The sequence below is a fragment of the Pavona decussata genome, unplaced genomic scaffold, assembly GCF_977016875.1.
Source record: "Pavona decussata unplaced genomic scaffold, jaPavDecu1.1 SCAFFOLD_50, whole genome shotgun sequence".
NCBI lineage: Eukaryota > Metazoa > Cnidaria > Anthozoa > Scleractinia > Agariciidae > Pavona > Pavona decussata.
In genome coordinates, this window is record NW_028145472.1 from 576,463 (window position 1) to 600,000 (window position 23,538).

The 23,538-nt window shown below is 39.4% G+C and overlaps 2 protein-coding genes and 1 pseudogene across 8 annotated transcripts in view; 1 reads left to right on the forward strand and 2 right to left on the reverse strand.

The window, feature by feature from the left end:
• Positions 1-22,686, reverse strand: part of LOC146481372 (putative ATP-dependent RNA helicase DDX60) — a 45,493-nt gene extending 22,807 nt beyond the window's left edge. For 5 of the 7 annotated variants that reach the window (XM_085108464.1, XM_085108462.1, XM_085108460.1 and 2 more), the window contains exons 1-14: positions 21,910-22,036; positions 20,400-20,491; positions 19,316-19,420; positions 18,511-18,634; positions 15,159-15,328; positions 14,259-14,656; positions 13,924-14,028; positions 6,622-6,753; positions 6,329-6,487; positions 5,895-6,066; positions 5,646-5,801; positions 4,565-4,679; positions 1,010-1,128; positions 295-473 (exon numbers count right to left, since the gene is read on the reverse strand). In XM_085108464.1, coding sequence (XP_084964590.1) covers positions 295-473; positions 1,010-1,128; positions 4,565-4,679; positions 5,646-5,801; positions 5,895-6,066; positions 6,329-6,487; positions 6,622-6,753; positions 13,924-14,028; positions 14,259-14,656; positions 15,159-15,328; positions 18,511-18,634; positions 19,316-19,420; positions 20,400-20,491; positions 21,910-21,968 — 2,085 coding nt within the window. In that variant the 5' untranslated portion in view covers positions 21,969-22,036. Of the gene's footprint in view, positions 1-294; positions 474-1,009; positions 1,129-4,564; positions 4,680-5,641; positions 5,802-5,894; positions 6,067-6,328; positions 6,488-6,621; positions 6,754-13,923; positions 14,029-14,258; positions 14,657-15,158; positions 15,329-18,510; positions 18,635-19,315; positions 19,421-20,399; positions 20,492-21,909; positions 22,037-22,487 lie in introns of those variants that run through there. The other 2 variants (XM_085108461.1, XM_085108458.1) reach the window with 2 other exon arrangements.
• On the reverse strand, positions 8,595-11,222 carry LOC146481373 (uncharacterized). The gene is made up of 3 exons (XM_085108411.1): positions 11,100-11,222; positions 9,507-10,385; positions 8,595-8,617 (listed from the first exon to the last, which is right to left on the reverse strand). The coding sequence occupies exons 2-3, from the start codon at positions 10,381-10,383 to the stop codon at positions 8,595-8,597; spliced, it is 900 nt and encodes a 299-aa protein (XP_084964537.1). The 5' UTR covers positions 10,384-10,385; positions 11,100-11,222.
• On the forward strand, positions 10,646-13,009 carry LOC146481374 (uncharacterized; annotated as a pseudogene).
• Positions 22,687-23,538: the final 852 nt, after the last annotated feature.

Genomic DNA, 23,538 nt, shown 5'->3' on the forward strand with positions numbered 1-23,538 from the left:
AAAGCGAAAAAACGGCTTTCGAAAAAGCTGGCAGCGAAAATGCCATAAAAATCGCGGGCGCATGCGACTTGCCTCATGCGCAGGTGTCATTTCCTTGAGCATTTATTGGACGGAGGTTAACGCTGCCAAGACGATAGTATGGACTTAAAGCTTTTGATTCGTTCTTGGTAAACTAGCGAAAATGCGTTAGTGTGAAAGGAACCTAAAGACAGCAGTTGCCCCAATAATGAGACGTTAAAAGTGTACGGAAATGAACGTCGGAGCTAAAAACTCATGCCTATACCACAGACTAACCATTTTTTGTTCCTTGTTCTTTCCTTTCTTTTTCTTGGGATCAGTTTCCGTGACGATGATTGTTTTTGCCCGATCAACACCACCAGAAAGCGAGTTACCATAAAGTCTGTGAAACCGCATAAATTTCTGCTTCTCCATGAAAAACTTTTTTCTCAGCCATGGATCATCTGGAGGTTTCTCTGCATGCATAAATGAAATAATACAAATATGAGATTTGTAATGGGTATAGCACTGGTACTGGAAGCTTTCGAAGCGTAGAGAGTTTTTCTCCGTTTATGCCAGAGAAAAAGAGATTATGCTGTGCATGCTTCATTTAATTTCCCATTCTATGTTTTGCTGCCTAGCACCCTTTAATTTCCGTACAACTTAAAGGTTTTCAAAATAAAAGACGCCAAGCTCCCCCTCCCCTTCCTGCATTTTAGGACTGGAAAGTGGTGAAGACGGCTTTTTAATACTTACAAAGCGTTTTCTAACAAAAAAAATGGTGGGTTAGGGTGAGGGGCTACTTAATCGATGCACAACTATTTTTAAAAAGGATTCCGTTTACGTACGTCATATCTTTGTCTTTTTGTCAACCCCACCACTGAGAACAAGACAGTGAGACAATAAGAAAAACACTAATGGAAAGGAGTATAGGTTTCAATCTGCTGACTTGTTTATTTGGATGTGCTTCACTTCTGTTAAACAAAATGATATAGTTTTCTCTCTTCCTTGCCTGTAATCGTTTTTCTCGTCCTATCATAATCATCAGAAAGCGGCTTCAAGGAATGCCAGTGGTAGAGTTCATCAAACTCCCGACCAATGTTGAACAATTCCTCTTCTCCACTTTCCTCCCTGAAAGAAAATATACAAAAAACTCTTTTACATAGTGAGCACGTCGCGGTGCATAGTAAAAATTATTAAAAACTGGACCATTGGATAGAATTCAATTCCAGGGTTCTGATTGACTTATCGGCCATGGGACAACACCTATTATACCATTGCCTCAGAAATAGCACCCATTACTTCGTCTTCTGTATTTAATTATTATAAGTATTGTTTTTGACAAAAATGTCTCATTACAACAAATACTGGGCTAGAGAACGCTTCATTACGGTTGTCGTTGTTGCTTCACCATGGAAAATTAAGGAAAAACACAGTTCAATAAACTTTAAAGATTCAAGGCAGTTCCGTGGGTGAAAGGCTTAGGGTAAAATAGAAAACTAAAACTTCAGCTTCGGAATATATTTCCTTTGGGGTCCAGTGTGAGCGACAAGATCAATTCAACAGAACAAATGTAAACACTGATAGTTTGCTAATGCATAGCGACAATAATCCGCGTAAATGCTCAATGAATTTTATATTTGCGTTCACATGGATAAAGCCAAAAAGCAACTTTAGCAAGATTGAAAGCTTCTTCCGACGTTATAAAACGAGACAGAAGCCGTCGTTTGAGCGCAGAAAGGAATACAGTGTATTTCCATGCTGAAAACAGCAAAACTTTGGACCTTGAGATAAACATATGATCGAAACATCTTTGTAAACCTTCGGAGACAGTATTGGCAAAAGCGAGGGCAGATGGCCAATGTATATTTCCACTGTATCGCTAATTGTGTAATGCTGATGCAACCAGCATTCCTTAGTTCCCTTTTTGGTAGTTATTCCGACTGATATCCATCCCCATTTACACATAGACAGCACGTTGCGAAACAGCTACAAATAAGCTAGTGAGATCGTTTTGCTCAAGTTGTGTTACTTCCCCGGAGTCCGTTACTTTCTCGATGTTTCTAACGAAACGAATCAAAATATCGAATTAATTTCTTTTACGTTTTTATCTATTTCTATTACAGATTGTATCTCGGAAGGGTAGGAGTGATGTTTTGAAAGTTCTCAATATCACACGAACGAGAAGGTCGTGCGATATTTTATTTATAGTACATTCAACAAAATTAAAAAAAAAAAAAAAGATTTGGTGATTTTCCGAAGATTTGCGAGCACTAATAGTGATTTTCCGAAGATTTGCAAGCATTAATTGACGACCGACTTTCATGGTCCAATCACATCAGCGAACTATGCAGAAAGATATCCTCGGCTATCGGTGCTCTGAGGTGCATTAGGTCACTCATTTCCCAATCCACTGCAGTACAAATATGTAACGCTTTAATCCAACCTCTTTCCCATTACTGACTGCACCTGTTTGGGATGATCCATGTGAGAAACTACAAAATTTGCAAAACCAAGCAGCTCGGATTATTCTGCAAGCCAACTGCGAGCTAAACTCAAGCCTGCTTCTTGAAACATTGAAGTGGGACCAGCTATCATTAATAAGAAGAAAGCAAAAAGCTATGATGACGTTTAAGTCCCTCAACGGGTTAGCCCCAATGTACTTGCATAAATTATTTAGTGAGCGACACACAAACTATGACTTGCGTGATTCTTTCCGTAAGTAAACTTACCCCAGCCGCGTACTAACTGTTTGAAACGTAGCTTTAGCTATAGCGGTGCTTTACTGTGGAATTCTCTTCCTGAAAGTATTAGGGAGATCAGATCAATTGGACAGTTTAAGAAGGAAATCAACCGCACACTTGAAACATTCGATTCCCACTCAGCAATCTTGTAAATCAGTTTTTTATAGTTATTTTAATTTTTGCAAATGATTGCAATTAAAATACTATGGTCATTACTGAAGATTTTTAGACAAGTAAAGATAAACGATAAAAAGGAACAACGTTTCGGGGTCGTCATGACGCCATTATCAAGTTTGAAGTGATAGAAATAATTGAAGTCAATGTCAGAAATAGTTCACCGTAATAGAACACCATAATGTCCTTAAAGACCTTGACAGAAATTTTTCTGTCCTTAAGAAGTGCATGAATAAGTTCGATTGCTTAGTTTACGAAATGTTGCTAATTAGAGAGTTAACACCATCTCTCAATGTCCAATCGGACTCAATTCAAGCTAAACTATTTACGTGACATTATATATTCAGACATTATGTTAATTTTTTGGTGAACTATTTCTGACATTGACTTCAATTATTTCTATCACTTCGAACTTGATAATGGCGTCATGACGACCCCGAAACGTTGTTCCTTTTTATCGTTTATCTTTACTTGTTTATGTATAACCAAACCTTTACTTATGAAGATTTTTAACCGAGTTTAAATAAAGAACTACTACTACTACTACTACTACTACTACTACCTTCCAAAGGTCATACGAACATACTGACGTTTTTGACTATTTTCCGAAGTATGCCGAAGATTGCCGAAAGTTTCCGAATATCTTTCGATCATATGTATGTCTCAGAGTCCAGAGTCCAGAGTCCAGTCCCAGTTTTAGACTATGCCATGCGGCATGGCGTCCACGAATCTTTGCGTAGTTTGATGCGAGTGCCGCTTTACGGTTACCACTATTCACTTTTGCATTCACGAGTTGGGCTCACAGGAGCTTTTGATTGGGTATACGTGCACATCAAATTATCACACAACAGATGAGATCCGCCGTTGGAAAGCATTTTTAAATGCTTAAAAAATGAAAGAAAAAATTAAAAATGAATGTCAAAACGTCAAGAAAGAGCGAGCTTTGGAGAGAACACTAGTCTTAAAACCGTTTGACGCCTGGGTCAAGGTCTATAACCAGGAAAATATGGCCATTCTTCATAACGTGAACAATTGGAACGAAACGGAATGGAAACACATTGAAAGGTCTTTTAATAGATTCACGTATATCTATAGTAAGCATTCTAATAGATCATGTGGCATGCATGTTCATGACAATATTTCTGAAAAAGCTGAAAAAGCAAATATTTGACGAATTGTTGACGGTTTTTAGAGAAAGGAACACCCGTGGAGACAAACGCTTTTCTAGCTCCCCTCCCCGTTTGGGTGACCATTTTTGTGGCTGGGGAACATTTTTCAGTTCAAAACCCTAGAGCGAAAACGCTTATTTATTTACCTACATACTAAAAAAAAATGCTGTTATATGGGTAAGGGAAAATTTCATCCTGTTCCAACAAGGCTGGCGAAAGATGGTTTGAATGATCCATGTTTTCTGACCACACCTCAATCCCAGGCCTTAAAGTACTTTACATTATTTATCCTCACTGTATCAAAAATTAAACTGGATTCCCTGGTATGCGATAAATAGTTTGACTAAGCAGGTTAAGCAGCTTATTCAACACCATGACTTGATGATGTTCCTAATCACCCACATCAATCGGTTACCTTGCTTTGTTTTTTCACGGCAAATAAAGAAATAAAAAAAGAAAAAACGATCCCTGTATACTTACTCAGCCTTGGTGTTAACCTTTGACCGAATGTCCCCAGCGTACTCATTCACAAGAACATTATCTACATCAAGCAGCTTTTTGAGCTTCACACAAGTGTCCCGTTCAAAACTGTCGTCTAAAACACAGACCAATTATCAAGAAAAATCGTTACCTATTCAGATTGGAAAGAGGAGGGGGGTGGGCAGTGGAGAACAAAGTCCCCTGACTGACTTAAAACTTACTCATGCACTACCACTGCTGATTGGATATTCATAACATTTTAATATAACAAAGTAACCACCACCAAATTTTGTGGCTGTTCTTTCAATTAATTTGATATCCCGTTTTTTAATCATTTTTTTTTAATGAGAACATGCATCCTTATATAATTTTGAAACAATTAAGACGGTTTTCTGAAGTTTTGGACAGTGAAGAACAAATGACGTGATTCTCACGCTAATTGACGTCATTTTGGGACATATTATACACCCTCCAAGTAAATTATTAAGGGGAGCACCCGAGGGGGGAGGGGGGTATTCAACAGATGTTTGGGTGGGGAGGTGCGGCCCAGGCGTTCAAATTCTGACCCTCTTTAAGACACAATTCTATCTAAGACATTTAACCCTAAATCATACCCTGTTTAAGACTAGAATGAAATAAGAATACACTAGTTTCTTACTGTATTTTAATAAACTGCTAGATTTCACAACACCCTTTTACGTAATTTACCTAACAATTCATAACAATAGCGTCCATTGGCGGTCCTTTGCAGATTACTTTTACTGCATTGAAATATGCTTCGTTCTTTAAAAGACCAATAAACAGACATCTACTCTTATCCTGTTTTAGCCATTAGGTCATGTAGCGATACCCTGTTTAAGACAGAACGTGATGAAATAGATACCCCGTTCAAGACAAAACACCCTGAAAACCATACCCTATCGGGCCGCACGTCCCCGTTAAGGACACATAAGGGAGTACCCCCCCCCCCCCCCGGAGGGGGGGGAGCCAAGGCACTTTGCAGTTAACAGGACCACGCTGTAAAGGAGAATTTTCATATGCATGCATTCCTACTATTACATCACCTTAACTAATCACCCACCGTCTTCTTTCCTGGAAAAGCCTGTCACACTCCCAGCAAGGATAGGAAAAAAATGAGCTTGTAAGAGGTCAGAATGTTGGGTGGTGTTCACAGCAGCAACAACCTCGCTCCATGCACTTTCTACTTCTTTGATCACATCTTCTGGAAAACTAAAGGCTGGATAGATGATGAGATATGTTGTACTTTAGTTACGTTGAAAAGGAAAATAACTTGTAGAATCCCAAAAGTAAGTAAAGAATTATTCAAAACCTTCCATATCCATTGATCTTTGATCTAAGGCCAGGGAAAAGAGAGCGTGAACAAGGCGTCCATCCATAATATCGGCCACTGAAGTCATGTCTAAGGATAAACCGGCCGCATCCTTCATAGCAGGATAATCGTCGTGTATCACCTTTAATATCTTCCACAAGCATTTGTGTATCTGTTAGTAAAAAGTAAATGTATCAAACTTTCAACAACTTTCTTCCTCTAAAAAGGGGGCCTTGTCAGATTGTGGGGGGGGGGGGGGGGGGGGTTCTCAATGGATCAGTGATTTACAGCATTCCGTATTGATAATTAAAGTGAAAGCTCATTGTCGGAGGCGTAATATTCCTGATATATCTACGTCCTTTTAAGATCTTGGAATTAACCTTGGCTGAAAGATGTTGCACCAGACGCATTGCATCGCTCTTTATCCCACTAACCTCTTGAAAGGGATAAATGTGACCATCCTTCCCTTGGCAGAATCGATCCAACAAGTTGGCTTTAATGGTTTGCGCTCTGTACTTCAACGGCAGTTTGTTTAGCAGGAGAGAGTGAAGCAAGAAGAGCTTGATTCTGTCTACTGTAGCTTTCATTGTTTTCTGTTGCAAAAAATAACATAAGAGGATCTTCACCGACTGCATCTAGGTAATTAGCAGCATTGCAGGCATTTTTGAACTATTCATTTTATCAGTAAATTATGATTAAGCTGCCTCAATTCAATCAATTTACGTACCCTGTTGAAGTTAGGCTTGTTAATGACCTTGCAAAGGATCATCTCGCAAGCGAGTACAGTAGCCAGTTTACGGCAGCCCCCTTCAGCTGGCGGAGATTTGAAAGCAGTTGTGACTTTTTCTTTGACGTCAATCTAAACAAAATAAAACAAAAAAGCAACGTTCTCCTTAGAATTTGAATGCAAGATATTACAAGATGTTTTGCATTGAACTTTACGACCTGTTCTCCCTATCAGAAAATGAGGAAACTTAATTTCATATTAGCCTCATGGTTTTGTTTAGGTCCCTCGCCATGTTTTCACCTTCGACTCGAAAACCTGTATTCTGTACTGCTTTTTTATCACGTAACACACACCTTATTCACGCCTTCGTTGCATTTTGTTGGGATCAAATTTGAAAACCATCTGGCAGCCATATTTGACCTCGGAAAAAGCGTTGCAAAGAAGAAAATCAAGAGAGTTTCATGTGATAAATAGAGGATATTATACGGCGGCGCGAAGATATAAATTTTATTTTGGAGCGGTAAAAACAATTTATTATATATAAAGCGAGCATTTTAGGTGATAAACGCTGTAAGTAGAATTTCGTATTTTCTATATTTCACATGTGAAAACAGTGATACGTCCAATCAGCTTCTCGTATAGCTTTTCTCACACGTACCAAATATAGCCACTCAGCGTCTAGAGACTCGTCTAGAGTACAACCACTTAGCCAATCAGAGCATAGCAATCAAATGGCTTCAGAGACGGTTGAGGAAACAGAGCCCGCCAATCCGGCGCCATAAGTCTGTGATTTGAAAACATGGCTTCGGCTTCACGATTTGTTCCTCTGCAATTGCCATTATCTGAATTTATTGAGGAGCAAACAAACAAAAATACTCTGAGCAAAACGAACAGATACGTTTCCTTGCTCAAAGAGTTTTTTAGAGTAAAAGAAATAGATAAAGAACTTGAAAATATTGAAGCGAAAGTGCTCGATGAAATACTCTGTACGTTCATCTTGGAGGTGAAAATAAAGGACGGAGGAGAATACGAACCAACAGAATTAAGATCGTTTATTTTCAGCTTCGACCGCTATTTACGGAGAAAAGGATATCCAACAACCATCATAGATGGACAGGAATTTAGGAAAACTAGAGAAACACTGGTTGCGAAGCAGAAGGAATTGAAGAAGGCCGGCAAAGGAAACAAAACAAAAGCAGCCCGCGCTCTGACTGACGAAGAGGTCGACATTCTTTACGGCAAAGAACTTTTGGGTCTTTCGTCTCCGGAGTCCTTATTAAACACTTTATGGTTGAATAACACCCAGCACTTTGGTTTGAGAGGATGCCAAGAGCATAGAGATGTGACATGGGGAGATGTTCAGTTTAAAGCCATTGCAGATGGAGTTCAGTTTCTCGAATATACCGAGAGGCAAACAAAAACAAGAACAGGCGCCGAACCGAAAGACACTCGGGCTGTGAAGCCGAAAATGTTTTCTGTTCCAAGTAGTGACAGAGATCCTGTAAAAGCCTATCATATCTGTGCCTCTAAAAGGCCAGAGCAAATGAATTCAGCCGACAGCCCATTTTACTTGGCCGTCAACTACACTAAACTAGCACAGTCTTCAAAACCCTGGTTCAAGGCAGCGCGGATGGGTATAAACAAGTTGAATTCACTCATGAAGACTATGGCTCAAAAAGGTGGATTGCACGCAGAAAATCTTACTAACCACAGTGCCCGAAAGCGAATGGTTCAGAAACTGAACGATCAAGAGGTTCCTCCGACTCACATCATGCAAGTCTCTGGACATAAAAATGTTCAGAGTGTCAATAATTACAGTTCGCTTTCAGAAAAACAGCAGCGGGATATATCCAACATTCTGAGCGCTAGCACTTCAGGATCGCTGGTATTCCACAAACTGAAGAAGTAAGTTTATCATAAAGGAACCAGCAATCGCCACAACGACCTTTTCCTTTATTTCAAGAGGCGAAAATTCAAGGAGGAACATTTAACATTGCTATAAACAGTTTAAGTGAACAAAGTCCTGACTTGGCTTTGCACTGCGCGAAGCGTAAGCATTACTTCATTGAATCAGATAGTGATTAAAAAGCAAAGGTTTTGCTCATTACATTTTTAGCATTCTCCCGGTATTTCCAGTTATCTTGGATAGGGAGTAATTATTTATGTAGACTCTTTTTCTTCTTGTTCCCGGAGAACAGTATTTAACGTCAGGTCATTTAGATTCTTGAAATTTTACTGTTTTTGCAAGTAAGCTCATCAGATTTCAGATGGAAATCAAACTGATTTGATGGACATGTTTAATTCTCGCTTTATATATAATGAACAAATTACATCATAAAAAGTGCTTTGAACAGATTTTTATTCACGAGTTGCAAAACTTTGGAAAACTCACTCGTTCGCTGCGCTCACTCGTTCGTTTTCCAAAGTTTTGCAACTCGTGAATAAAAATCCGTACAATTGTAAATGGCTTGAACCCAGGAGTCATGTCATAAGTACGTAACTTATGATCATCCGGGTGAGTGTAGTCCTGAGAAGGCCTGTTTGTGGTGACTTTGACTGACGTTTCGACAACCTGAGCGGAAGTCATCTTCAGAGTCAAGTGAATTGTAGAACGTCGGTAGGTGGTATATACGTCTCTGGTTGTTAACCTGATTGGGCAACGAAGTCCAGATGTTATTGGTCGTTTGTTAGTAAGCCGTGATGTTATTGGCTGTGAAGACTGTAAAAAGTGATTGGTGCGTTTCGATCCGTCTTTTTGTCTGTTTCGTTGCTGTTGTCAATAAGTCTTTTGTATGGTGCAGGTAATTGTAGGCAACGGTTGAGTGGCTTTTGTTCTAAGTTAGTAAACCAGCTTTCCAGAGTCAGTCGTTGATAATAATTTGTACAACAGTAGGTAATGCACTTGGCAGAGTCCCAGTCGATTCTGTGGTTCGTTTGTAAATGGTGCTCAGCAATGTGATTGTTGATATCACCATTTTTAGTTGCTCGTTTGTGTTCAGTCAGTCGTACGTTTAAATTCCTGCCGGTTTCACCAATATAAGTGGCCTGGCAGTCGCAACATTTGATCTTGTAAACTGCTCCCTGTCTGCGGTTCGGTTCGTCTTTGTCCTTTACTTTCGTCAGTAGTTGTCGTAAAGTGGTTATAGGTTTGTGAGCTACACAGATATTGTAGGGTTGTAAAATCCGTGCGATAGTCTCAGAAGTGCCCCTTACGTAAGGTATAGTTACAGTGGTTACGGGAGTCGCGTCGTTGTTTGTGACGTTAGGTTCAGTGTTCTTGTAAGTGTTACGTCTAACAAAGTCCTTGTTGTAGTTGTTCTTGTTGAAAACGTTGTCTAAGTAGTTGTTTTCGTCTGCAAGTCTGTCAGGTGAGTTACAAACCAGTTGTGCTCGCCTTGTTAAGGTCTGTATAGTCGTTGCTTTGTGAGAAGTAGGGTTGTAGGATGACTGGTCCAGTAGTCTGTCAGTATGTGTTGGTTTCCTGTAAACCGTAGTACTTAGTTTGTTGTCGTTACGGGTAACTAAGCAGCCTAGAAAAGGTATTTTACCATTTTCTTCGATCTCCTTAGTAAACTGTATGTAAGCGTTCTGTCTGTTAAGGTGTTCGTGAAAATCGTCGATTTCGTCTTTGTGTACTGCTGTAAAGGTGTCGTCTACGTATCGTAACCAGAGCGGTAGTGTCCGTTTGTAGGTTGCTAGGGCTTGTTCCTCGATGTTCTGCATAACAATTTCTGCTACAACAACAGAAACTGGTGAGCCCATAGCTGTTCCGTGTAACTGTTTTTAGTGCTTTTCGTTGTACTGGAAGTACGTGGACGTTAAGCAGAGGTTCAGTAAGTCCATTAAGTCATCTGTAGGCAGTGGCAGTTTTGTCGTGGAGTTCTCGATGGCGGTAGCCGTACAGTCTAGAGCCAGTAGAAGTGGTATACTGGTGAACAGTGATTTCACATCAAAAGACACAAGTTTGTAGTCGTCAGGTATTTGTACCGTCTTGATAGCGTCAATAAAGGCCTCGGTAGACTGCAGTTTGTGTCGGGATTCGTTTGTCAACGGTTTCAGTATAGTGGTCAAGTATTTAGATAGTTCGTAAGTCGGGGACCCACAGAACGAGACTATGGGTCGCATGGGTATGTTAGGTTTGTGTAGTTTTGGTAGTCCGTAGAGTTTAGGTGGTTGCGGTACACGGCACCTCAGTCTGTTGTAACGTCGTATGTCAGTACATACGTTCTATGTCAATACAATTTTACGTTCCTTTGGACGACAGAGCGAACGACTTGCTAACAACTACATCAGTTATGCAAGCAACGTCAGACGTATACGACAACAACTCTGGTTTTACCACCGCTGCAAAGATCTTGGCCTTGTTCCGGCCGGACTTAGACTTAAGTCTCCGTTGAACACCAAAGAGGCCATTCAGATCGTCAAAGCCACCTGCAGACGATTGATGAGAGCGCAGATTAACGACTGTCACAGAAGACTGAACTTCTACAACAACAAATTACAACAGCGACTTGACAAACTTAAACAACTCATACCGACAAACTTACTTGACACTGTACTGGCTATTGCCGACAAACGAGCTGACAAAACCGAAGAACAACACCGCAGCCAAAGTCAACAGAAACTTGCACGACTACAACGTACTAAGGACAAAAAACGACCCAAGACAGACGACAACTGGGTCAGGAATATTTCTTCCCGTCCTTTAGACAAGACTGAAACCCAGGTACTCTCCTACGGACTGAAACACTCAGTGACGCCTAAACACATACCGACTGAGGCTATTGTATCTAGTGTTGAGGCGGTTCTGTCTCGTCAGAGAGAACTATCAGAATCGGCCAAGGATAACATCAGAAGTAGAATTGCTTCCACTATACAATCATCCTCCCTAACTGACAGTAACTTGACTAAAGACGAACGACAAGCACTGAAACGACTGAAAACTGACGAAAACATCGTCATACCCCCCGCTCACAAAGGACGAGTGACTGTTGTTATGGACAAGACAGACTACTACGACAAAATGGACACTCTAGTTAACGACAAACAGACATACGAACAACTGAAACGAGACCCGACGCCATCACTTCAACGTAAACTTAACAGTAAGCTACTTGACCTTAAGAAAACTGACGTTAGTGACATACAACGTTACAACAGACTGAGGTGCCGTGTACCGCAACCACCTAAACTCTACGGACTACCAAAACTACACAAACCTAACATACCCATGCGACCCATAGTCTCGTTCTGTGGGTCCCCGACTTACGAACTATCTAAATACTTGACTACTATACTGAAACCGTTGACAAACGAATCCCGACACAAACTGCAGTCTACCGAGGCCTTTATTGACGCTATCAAAACGGTACAAATACCTGACGACTACAAACTTGTGTCTTTTGATATGAAATCACTGTTCACCAGTATTCCACTTCAACTGGCTCTAGACTGTACTGCTACCGCCATCGAGAACTCCACGACAAAACTGCCACTGCCTACAGATGACTTAATGGACTTACTGAACCTCTGCTTAACGTCCACGTACTTCCAGTACAACGAAAAGCACTAAAAACAGTTACACGGAACAGCTATGGGCTCACCAGTTTCTGTTGTTGTAGCAGAAATTGTTATGCAGAACATCGAGGAACAAGCCCTAGCAACCTACAAACGGACACTACCGCTCTGGTTACGATACGTAGACGACACCTTTACAGCAGTACACAAAGACGAAATCGACGATTTTCACGAACACCTTAACAGACAGAACGCTTACATACAGTTTACTAAGGAGATCGAAGAAAATGGTAAAAGACCTTTTCTAGACTGCTTAGTTACCCGTAACGACAACAAACTAAGTACTACGGTTTACAGGAAACCAACACATACTGACAGACTACTGGACCAGTCATCCTACAACCCTACTTCTCACAAAGCAACGACTATACAGACCTTAACAAGGCGAGCACAACTGGTTTGTGACTCACCTGACAGACTTGCAGACGAAAGCAACTACTTAGACAACGTTTTCAACAAGAACAACTATAACAAGGACTTTGTTAGACGTAACACTTACAAGAACACTGAACCTAACGTCACAAACAACGACGCGACTCCCGTAACCACTGTAACTATACCTTACGTAAGGAGCACTTCTGAGACTATCGCACGGATTTTACAACCCTACAATATCTGTGTAGCTCACAAACCTATAACCACTTTACGACAACTACTGACGAAAGTAAAGGACAAAGACGAACCGAACCGCAGACAGGGAGCAGTTTACAAGATCAAATGCTGCGACTGCCAGGCCACTTATATTGGTGAAACCGGCAGGAATTTAAACGTACGACTGACTGAACACAAACGAGCAACTTTAAAATGGTGATATCAACAATCACATTGCTGAGCACCATTTACAAACGAACCACAGAATCGACTGGGACTCTGCCAAGTGCATTACCTACTGTTGTACAAATTATTATCAACGACTGACTCTGGAAAGCTGGTTTACTAACTTAGAACAAAAGCCACTCAACTGTTGCCTACAATTACCTGCACCATACAAACGACTTATTGACAACAGCAACGAAACAGACAAACAATAGACATTTTACTAACAATAGACCCACGGACTTTTTGACTAACAAAGACGGATCGAAACGCACCAATCACTTTTTACAGTCTTCACAGCCAATAACATCACGGCTTACTGACAAACGACCAATAACATCTGGACTTCGTTGCCCAATCAAGTTAACAACCAGAGACGTATATACCACCTACCGACGTTCCACAATTCACTTGACTCTGAAGATGACTTCCGCTCAGGTTGTCGAAACGTCAGTCAAAGTCACCACAAACAGTCCTTCTCAGGACTGCACTCACCCGGATGATCATAATTTACGTACTTATGAAAAATCCGTACGTCGCACTTTCTATGAAGTAATCTATATATATTTTATGAACGAGCGCACATATGTTAAAGCCATCGTGTAATTTTCTTTTTATTATATAGACCGTCGTTCGCCATTTTTCACCAACTGTTTGCCCAAAAAAACGTGAAAAAGTGGGAAATAACGTCATAAATATCCTCACTATTGAGAATATGGAAATACGTCACTTAAGTTCCTGAATGTAGTTTTGTATGAGTTTTACGAGTGGTGTATTTTCCAGTAAAACACTCCTTTATATAATAAAGTACTGCATTATTCGTAATGTATTATTTATTTATTTATTTATTTATTTATTTATTTATTTATTTATTTATTTATTTATAATTTTTTTTACTGCAAATCACACCTGACTTGATGAAGAATCTCCTGAACATTCCTTTTCATTCCCAGAAGTTTCCCTCTGCCAGTGAGACATCAGAACATGCCACGTTTTACGGACTGGTCCCAAATTCTAGCAAAACAAATGATGATAACACTTTGATAATAAACAATAGAAACATTATGATAATAACGATATCATATGCCTAACAACATCATTAAAATCATAATGATACTTACTAATAATAATCATCTTTCTCTAAAACATCGGCTTCGGCATTACTACATTTTTAACACAAAAATAGACTGTTTGATTGATTCTTGTCTATAAAAAATTGTCTATAGAAAATTTAATTAACTTACCTTTCTGAGGTACATGTTGTGCTTAGAATTCGCCTGTGTGTAGAATCCTATCACTTTGGTTGCAGTCATCTCAATGCCGGAAATAAACACACAATTCAGTCCCTGCCCGAGACTATAAAACAAAAAACTTCTGAAGAGAAACTCCAGATCCTGCTGTTCCTTTTTAGTGGTTTCAAACGGAACGTTCTCCGCGTCCGTTAGAAGAAGAAAAGCAGGAATTTTGTCATTAACATACTCTTTCCATTGCTCTCCCCAGAAATTATCAATTGAAGTGACAACCGTAAAATTTGTATTGTATTCAAGGTGGAGAATAAGGGATTGACGAGCTAGCAGCATGGACGGCTGACTATTCCAGAGGATTTCCATGTCTTTAAAGAAGACGATGTGGAAAACGCCACCTGCATAAAAAAAAACTAGGTTAAGTAATAATTATCTAAACACCGTTCAAGCAGAATTAGATCTCTCCTATAAATGCGTGTCAGGAATGCAAGATACGTGTTTCCTTAAACGTGAAAATTGCTGCACATACACTGTTTTTTAAGTGTCAATGTGTTTAGCGCAGGGCGCTAATTAGGGACACGCGGCACATCGAATTGGAATTTGGAAACTCCCCAGCTGCTAATATCTCGGCAGTTTTCGTCACTGTTTTTTTTTTTTTTTCACTCCCGAAAGAAAAGTGGTTGGTTGGCACTTCGTCTTCCAAAAATAGCGATCTCAGTTTACGGAAACAGGGTGGCAACGTCAACAAGAACGTCAACGTTGATGAGCAAAATAATTGCTCCGTCCGTGCGTTAACTTAGTACATTTCTTAGACGTTGACGTTTCTGTTGACTTGCCGTCGGGCTTGCGTAAGCTCCCTTAAGACGTCAGACGACATGGAGAAACGATATGGAGGCTTACCTTTATCTGTGAAGTATTGCAGGAAGCGTTCCAGTAGATAAGTCAAGTGAAGAAACTGTCCACCGTTACTCCAGTCCAGGCTCCTCTCCCCAAGAAGTTCGAAAAGCAAAGAGTCACCATCGATCATAAAGATCTCAGCGTCTACGAAATCGGTCAGTATGTTTATATGCCTAACAAATGCAATGAAAAGTAACGGAGATATTTTGTATATGTTGCCATTTAGTGGCTCAATTAAAATCTGCGGTTGTTTATTCTTGTTTTAAACTCAAGAGCGGCAATCCAGAAATTTCGCCTGGAGGTGTGCAAAATGAAAAAAATCGAAAATTCCCAAACTTTGCCAGGACATAGGTCTAGATGAAGTATTACTAGAAAAAATACTTTGAGTTCGATTAGATTTTTATTTTAGGCGAGTGGCGACAAAGTCGGTTTGGCCGCTCCCACATCTGTTTTCACGGCGTCCACACCATACGTTACTTGAAAGTCGCCTTAAGATAAACATAACAGTAAATCCGATCATTAAACATCTTAATCAAAAGAATGCATATTTAGGAACAGTCTGAAGTGTTATTTGTTCAATTCCATCGCGAACTAAATATTTTTTTTTGATTTTTACTTTTTTCCATATTTCGCCGATTTTGGCGGAGCAAAAACATGGCAACATTGGGAGGGTAAAATCGCTCATTGGTACATGGCGTGGTTTCATATCAAGTACATCGAGCGAAAGAGCAAGGTTTCATCTTGAAATAACTGCAATAAAATTTTTGGGCGACGTTAAATATAAAATTTTAGAGCGCCAAACAAAAGTTATCCAACGGTCAAATTACGCAGTTCCTTGGGACGCATTTAGAACCGTAAATGAATAATATGCTCGGTAAAAGAAATAATGGGTCAATTTTCTACAAAAATCACTACTGTTGCGAAGATAATACTACTTTTAAGTAAAATTTCCCTTAAATACTGCTTAGTATAAAATTCAAATTCTACTTGTTCCGAACGTCCGAGAACCGACATAGTTTTAAATTACCTGGTCTTGAAACAAACCGTAAAACAGGATATTAGCCATATTTACACTTGTATTGGAAGACTACTATTTGCAGATCTGTACATACCAAACTGTGAGCGCTTAGCATGAAGATAGGTATCTACTTTTTGCCTCACAAGTTGCAGACGGCCACCGGCCGACGCGTTCGACGCAAAGGAAAAGATTGCGTGACAAGCACCCAGGCGTTCACGCGGCCACGCAGCCACGCGTGCAAATTACAACTGAAGATAGTCGTTACGCTTTCTCTAGAAGTTTGTGGAGCTTGTTTGGAATCTTCAAATAATACTTTAATGTTTGTTTGTTTGTTTGATCATTTTTACGAGACCTTTTTGAACGTACCAAAGTTAAGCGAGTGTTCATCATTTAACCCTGGGACCATTTTGTCCTGGGTATTGTCTAACTCAGCATGTAGAGAACATCCTTGGGTTAACAAATTTGACCGCTATATTGTCCTCTTCTACGAAACTTGCAGTCGTTTTCGTTCTTAGCGAGGGAAATCAAGCAAATAATGAAAACTAAACAACGACGGAAAGGGTGGTGGGTGTTGGTTGTCACTGAGTCAATACCTGCGTCCTATCTCGCTTACAGATTTGCGTGTTCACTTGTAAGACCTTGTAAAAACGTTTATTTTGATCCAAAGTCTAAATGGCAAGATTCTAGGTAGGGTTATACGCGGTGTCTTTTGAGTAAAACATCGTTCAAAGAATTAGATCCCAGTCCTTTGACGGTCACTCGGCCACTTGTTTTGAGCTACTTCTAGCAAGAGCATGGAAAAATAACAGACTACCCATTATCTTGTATGGTTTTAACTTTGTATTTGTTGTTTTGTTCCCTCACAATGAACAGCAGTGATCATATAATTGAAAGCATCTGGTGAGTAGTGTTTAAGAAAAAATGCGGACTTCTTTTGTTATTTGTCAAGTTTCATACCGGAAACAAATCGGATGTCAATAGATGCATAGGGAAAAAGGGATAATCCCTTTTTTATGTTCTTTCATCTTTTTCTTTTTTTTTTTAAACGAACTTTCCATTATTCCATGTCAATGTTTTAAAGTTGGCATAACCCCCAACAATCCTGTCCGTGCAAACTATTTCCCTACCCCACCCCCACAATCCTTTGTCTGTCTGTTGTGTAACGCATCCCAGTGCACCCGATGACGCTTCGGCTCTAGACTGCAAGCAGTCCCTTTCTGGTCAGTCGAGATGGTACGCTCACAGCGCAGCGAGACTGGAGCGAGGAGAAATAAATGAGAAGAGACTTTCCCCTTTTCCACGCCTCTTTCCAAGCCCCACTCCGCTCGTTTGCTCCAGTTTTTTGCGCTTGGCTATTTCGCGCGACCTCTCGACTATCCAGAAAGGGACTGCTTGCAGTCTACTTCGGCTCAAGACTGGAAGTCGTTTCTCTTCAGTTCCCAGGTATTTATATTTTACACATATATTTATTTCTCCCACCAGAAAAAAATTTGCCTTTATGCTGTCTATTGTGATTCAAAATGATAGAAAATCATTGTCCTTTACGGCTTACATGTATAAACCGTTCGCAATCTTAACCACGGTGAATAGCGATTTGAATTTGGCTCGCAACAAAAATTAACCGCTTGAACTTCAAAAAGTTCACACAAACTAGCAAGTTAAAATGAAAAATAATGTTCAAAATTAGCATTATCTTCGCAACAGTAATGATTTTTGGCGAAACGTTGGCCCTCTATTTTTTAAGAGCACTTTGTTGATTTTACACTTTTGAATGCGTGACAAGGAACTGCGTAATTTGACCGTTGGGTCACTTTTGTTTGGCGCTCTAAAATTTTTTATTATATCGTCGCCCAAAAATTTTATTGCAGTTATTTCAAGATGAAACCTTGCTCTTTCGCTCGATGTACTTGATATGAAACCACGCCATGTGCCAATGAGCGATTTTACCCTCCCAATTTTGCTCCGCCAAAATCGGCGAAATATGGAAAAAAGTAAAAATCAAAATAAATATTTAGTTCGCGATGGAATTGAACAAATAACACTTCAGACTGATCCTAAATATGCATTCTTTTGATTAAGATGTTTAATGATCGGATTTACCGTTACGTTTATTTTAAAGCGACTTTCAAGTAACGTATGGTGTGGACTTTCTGGTAATACTTCATCTAGACCTATGTCCTGGCAAAGTTTGGGAATTGTCGATTTTTTTCATTTTGCACACCTCCTGCCTCCAGGCGAAATTTCTGGATTGCCGCTTTTAAACCTTCCTTCATGAAGAAAGACTTCTTGGTCAGTACCGGATTTTTTCACCTTAAACAAGCCTAAACTACTACTTACAATGGTGCTACGACCTGTCCATAGAAGAATCCACTGACAAAATCCATGCACTTAGGAATATTAAGTCGTCTTTTCTGACCCTTTTCTTCTGTTCGATCGCCCGTCTCCACTTGCCCCTCTGCTTCTGCAAGTAACGAAAACAAATTTGATTAAAACCTCCCCACGACAGGTTTTCCCTTTAAATAGACCATTTCTGAGTTGCTTTGAACCTCATTATAAAAGCGAGGCTAAGTGTAAAGTTTTTGTTTTAAAACTTAGTTTTCATTCATATGCAAACAAAACTAATTTTAATATAAAACGTTTTGCACTTAGCCTCGCTTTCATAGTGAGGTTTACAGCAACAGGGAAATGGCCTATTCGCATTCCTTCGAATTATAAGTACATGTGTATTTAAAATCTCGTTTTTCCTTTGTCGTTAAGCCTTGTATTTAGCCGGTAAAATTCCCAAAGCTCGGTTAGAGGTTGACATTTCTGCTTGACTAAACCTAACTCCCTATGAACGGGACCTAACTTAAACAAAAAATTATTTTGCAAGTACTTGACTTTAATAAAATAATGAATAAAGTATAAAGTAATAAAATAAATGCTTTGTTTATAGTGGAAATGCACTTAGTTACCCAAAGCTAGTTTACAGGCATTCCACTCAGAAATAATGGGAAACAAATAATAATCAAATCAAACATAACCTAACATGTTAAAAATCCCAACTGGCAGAAGGCAAACCAGCTGGCTATTTACAAGCGTGGCTGAGGCGGGACTTCATAGATTTCTATAACATATTTGCCATTTAGTGCTATTTACTTACCTTTATCTAGAAGTTCGGTGTCCGGCTCTCTCTCTTCTAAGGTATCATCCTCTATTTCCACCTTTCCGTCGTCATATTCAAATTGAAGTTCGTCCTCAAAGTCATCTTCATTTAAACGAAAACAAAACTTCGTTGCTTTTGTTGTTCTCCAAAACAACACAATACAGACATACAGACAATTTTAAAGTCTGCGATTGAGAGCAGACCTTTTATCTGACTTTTGCTTCACCCTTAAAGTAAAAAGCTTGTGTAGCTCGCTTCTTAATATCAATGACTCGAGAGCAAAAGTTAATTTTTTGCCCGAGAACCTAAAATGTTTCCCTAGACGAATCATAGAAACGCGCCATTTGTTAATAAAGTGATAATTAAATAAATGTAAATATATGAAACATATATTTTGAACTGCGGATGAAAGATCAAATAGAAGAAAGATCCTCGTAGTTGCTACGCAAATTAAGCAGTTATATTACGAGCTCACAATATGACCAGCTCCCAGTTGGCTTGATAACTCAGTTGGTAGAGCACTGCACCGGCATCGCAGAGGTAATGGGTTCGAATCGCTTTCAACCCTGAATTTTTTTCAGGCTTTTTTTTCGCAACTGCTTAAGTTGCGTAATAACTGCGAGGATCTTTCTTCTATTTGAAAGTGATAATTTGCGCCTTATTCACGTAGCCAAGTGCAAAAGAGAGCCTTTGGCGCAAACACTTTTATTGTTGGATGTCATGAGACTATGAACTAGCCAATGAATACGTGCACATTGGAGGGAAAAACTTCAGATAAAGAACAAATTAATTTACATAACGTGGGTACTTTACATAAAGTAGAACGGCCGCGACATCTTTTATGAGTATGTTATTAAATATTAACATCAAAATTTCAAAATAGTTTTTTGAAATGGTACACAACGCTGATATATTAAGTTATAAAAGTATCTTTAAAATAGGGCCTTGAAAATATCCAAAGATTAATATTTAAGCTGGCAAAATACTTATTTCTGCAAGTTCATGCACTCCATTTGTGCATACAAATTTTGTAACCAGAATTATTACTACTGATTAAGAGGAGTAGGACGATGTTGCCTACCGTTATTCAAAGTTTCTTCATTATCTGAATCCAGCGAAAGGGAAACATCCGAATCGTCATCAGAAAAGTAATCTTCACCTCCCTCGGCCATCCTGGATGAACAAAAATGTATATACAGTCAGAAATAAAAATCCACGTTGCATTCGTCCATTCGCGCGAAACTATTTGTCTAATGGACATAACTCTTACTTTACAACACCTCTCTGAATGAACACCGGACAGTTATTTTTAGTCTTAATTTGATTTATGCTATTTCACACCTTCACTTTTTGTATCAATTATCTTTTCTGTTGCATTCTTTACTTGATAATGGTGACAAGATGACACCGAAACGTCGTTCCGTTTTTTCGCTAATTTTTATAGTCAACTGAAAAGGATTTTAAGAAAAAAAATTGGGGGGATGCAGCTGTGCCAGGAAGTATCCAGTCGTGTTTTGAACTTTGTACATTCCCCGGTATTTTTCATCAAGGCAATTTCAATTCTATCACAGCAATTCTTTTCAACCTGTCTAAGAACCGAAAATACTCGCCTTGATTCTATAGGCCCATGAACACCATCTGGGTATAAATAACCCACAATGAAGTTGAAATTGCCGTGGTGAAATTGAAATTGACGTGGTGAAATTGAAATTGCCGTGGTGAAATTGAAATTGGCTTGATGAAAATTGAAATTGCCGTGGTGAAAATGAAATTGCCGTGACACTTTGGGCCACAGATTTTCCATACAAACGCTGTATTTCAAGCCTGTTTGCCTACTCGTCAAAATGGCGTCGAAACCGCGATAAGGCAAGCGCCGGACCAGTATTTCCGAGAATGCTCTTTGTAATGTCCGACATACGAATAGAGTGTTAAACATTTCTTTCGAAATCTTTCCGAAATAGACGCATTAAAAGGGAAAAAAAAGATTCGAAATACTTGGGAATTAATTGTTATTCTTGATATACTTAATGCTGTAATGCAAAGAAAACTTTATAGCTTTATATCGTCAATAACCTTGGGAAATTTTTACGGGTCCTCTGAAATCTCGTTGGCGATGTTCAAAACTGACATGTAAATTTCAAAACTCCGTCCAAATTGAAAAACTACCGCTCATGCGTGACGTGGATTGACTGTAATATGAATCTAAATGTCTGAAAAGAGAGGGCCTTGTTGGTGTTTTTAATATGTAACACAATGCTTTCACGTGTGTCCCACCGGCCGGGACACAAATAAATAGTTAATTCGCTTTGTTGCCCACCATGTTCGAGTGACATAACATGAGCATCAGGGTTCAATATTATTGAACCACCTGTTGCTTGAAAGTCAATATACCAATCGAAAACCTCTGAGAGAGTAGAATTACTATTGCTTCTTAGTAGCTTAATATGCCATTGTGTATAAAAATTGCTATTGCAGTGCTGATTTTCAGTATTTGTATTGCATTTTCCTTTTTCTTGTTTGAGCAGTAGTTCACTGTATTCTCATAAAGTATTGTTTGTAATAGACTGTAACGTATTCCGTAATAATCGTACCGTAAAAGAGCAGAACTGGTCGGGAAATCCAACAGTTTTATTCGAACAGTAAACAACATCTTGATATTGTACAACTCGTGAAGGCGGTGCTGACGCAAGAGCACATGCTACCTACACCTAAACGAGGTTCTACAAATACACCACATAGAGTCACACAAGTCTCATTGTCTGATCCGGCATTTAGCAAGTCTGGACTTGACTAAAAATAAACAATACGTTTGAAGATTGTAATACAGTAATATAACGAAGAGACGAGGAGAATGATGGCATAAAAACAGTTTAGGTTTTCCAGTAATAAGCTAGCAGTGTCATTTTCGTACACATCTTCAACTGTATGTACATGTGATATAAACTAGCTGTACAGAAAGACCGGCCGAAAACACAGATTGTTGATATTCGTAAAATTAAAGGCGGATACGCTGAATACAGTGGAAGTCAATCGAGAGTCAGGGCGCCAGAAAGGAAAGTAAATCGGTTTATATGGTATCATTTTTTTTTAAAAAAACGTCCAACATGATCCTTTAAAATGTATAAATACCGTCCAGCATCAACGCTGGGATCAAATATTCGATACGTACCTGCCGGATTTTGGTGAATCCTCCGGTGAATTGAAAAGAGACCGTGGTGAATTGTTTTCCCTCAGTGTTTGACAAGTCGAATGAGAACTTCTATGCTTTAGTTATTACATATCGCCAAGACAAAACAAGCAAACGCCTGTACTAGTTCTTTGTCAAGAAAAAAATGACACGAAAGCCACCAGAATAATATAAATATAAATATATTTCCGAGAAATCGACCTTTGGTAAATTTCCAAGAATCACGCAAGCCACCTGCCACGCTCTCTTTTGTCACGCACCTCTGAGGGTCATATTTGCGTTCGAAGAACGCACTCCTAAGACGCATTAGGCCCGGTTCAGACGCCGAACTTTTCATGAGCCGAACCTAATACCTTGTATTAAGTACATGAAAAGTTCGGCGTCTGAATCAGTTGAGAACGGCTGTTTCAATTTGGAACGGCTCAGCCGTTCTTCCCGCCTGTCTCAGCCGGGAATTTCGGCTTTCGAACGGCTTTGACTCAGACGCCGAACTTTTCATGAGCCGAACCTAATGCATAAATTATTATAACGTATTTCAAATAAAAAAATAGAAAATGAAAAAAAAAACCCGCTAACATTTCGATTGGTTTTGCTTCAAGTAAATTAAGTTCGGCGTCTGAATCAAAAGGCGGGATTCTCGTGATTTGGGTCGACCTTAATTTGAATTAAGTTCGGCTCATGAAAAGTTCGGCCTCTGAACTGGGCCTTAGAGTCGAGATTGGTTCGACAACGTTGACTGCCGGAATGAAGACCCCCAAAGGAGACAGCCTGGGATCGAGATAATCGAACGCACTCTCGATATTGCAGTCTGGCTGTAGACTTTGTTTTTTAGTCAATTTTTGGAGACGCATGGCGGTACGTTTTCATTTTCGTGGCGCTTTATGGTTAAGAAAATGTCATTAGGTGACGGAAAATCTTTACTTTTTGCACGGGTTCGGTTGTTACGCAGATTTATGTTTTATTTTAAATAAATATTTATACAGGGAGTATCCAGTTCAGATGGATTCCTGTATCAATACATTAATATTCATAA

Coding starts and splice junctions, on each gene's coding strand:
- LOC146481373 (XM_085108411.1), bottom strand. CDS start 10,383: ATGGGCTCACCAGTTTCTGTTGTTGTAGCAGAAATTGTTATGCAGAAC. Junction 8,618..9,506: donor CAAGTGCATTACCTACTGTT/GTACAAATTATT, acceptor AACTGTTTATAG/CAATGTTAAATGTTCCTCCT.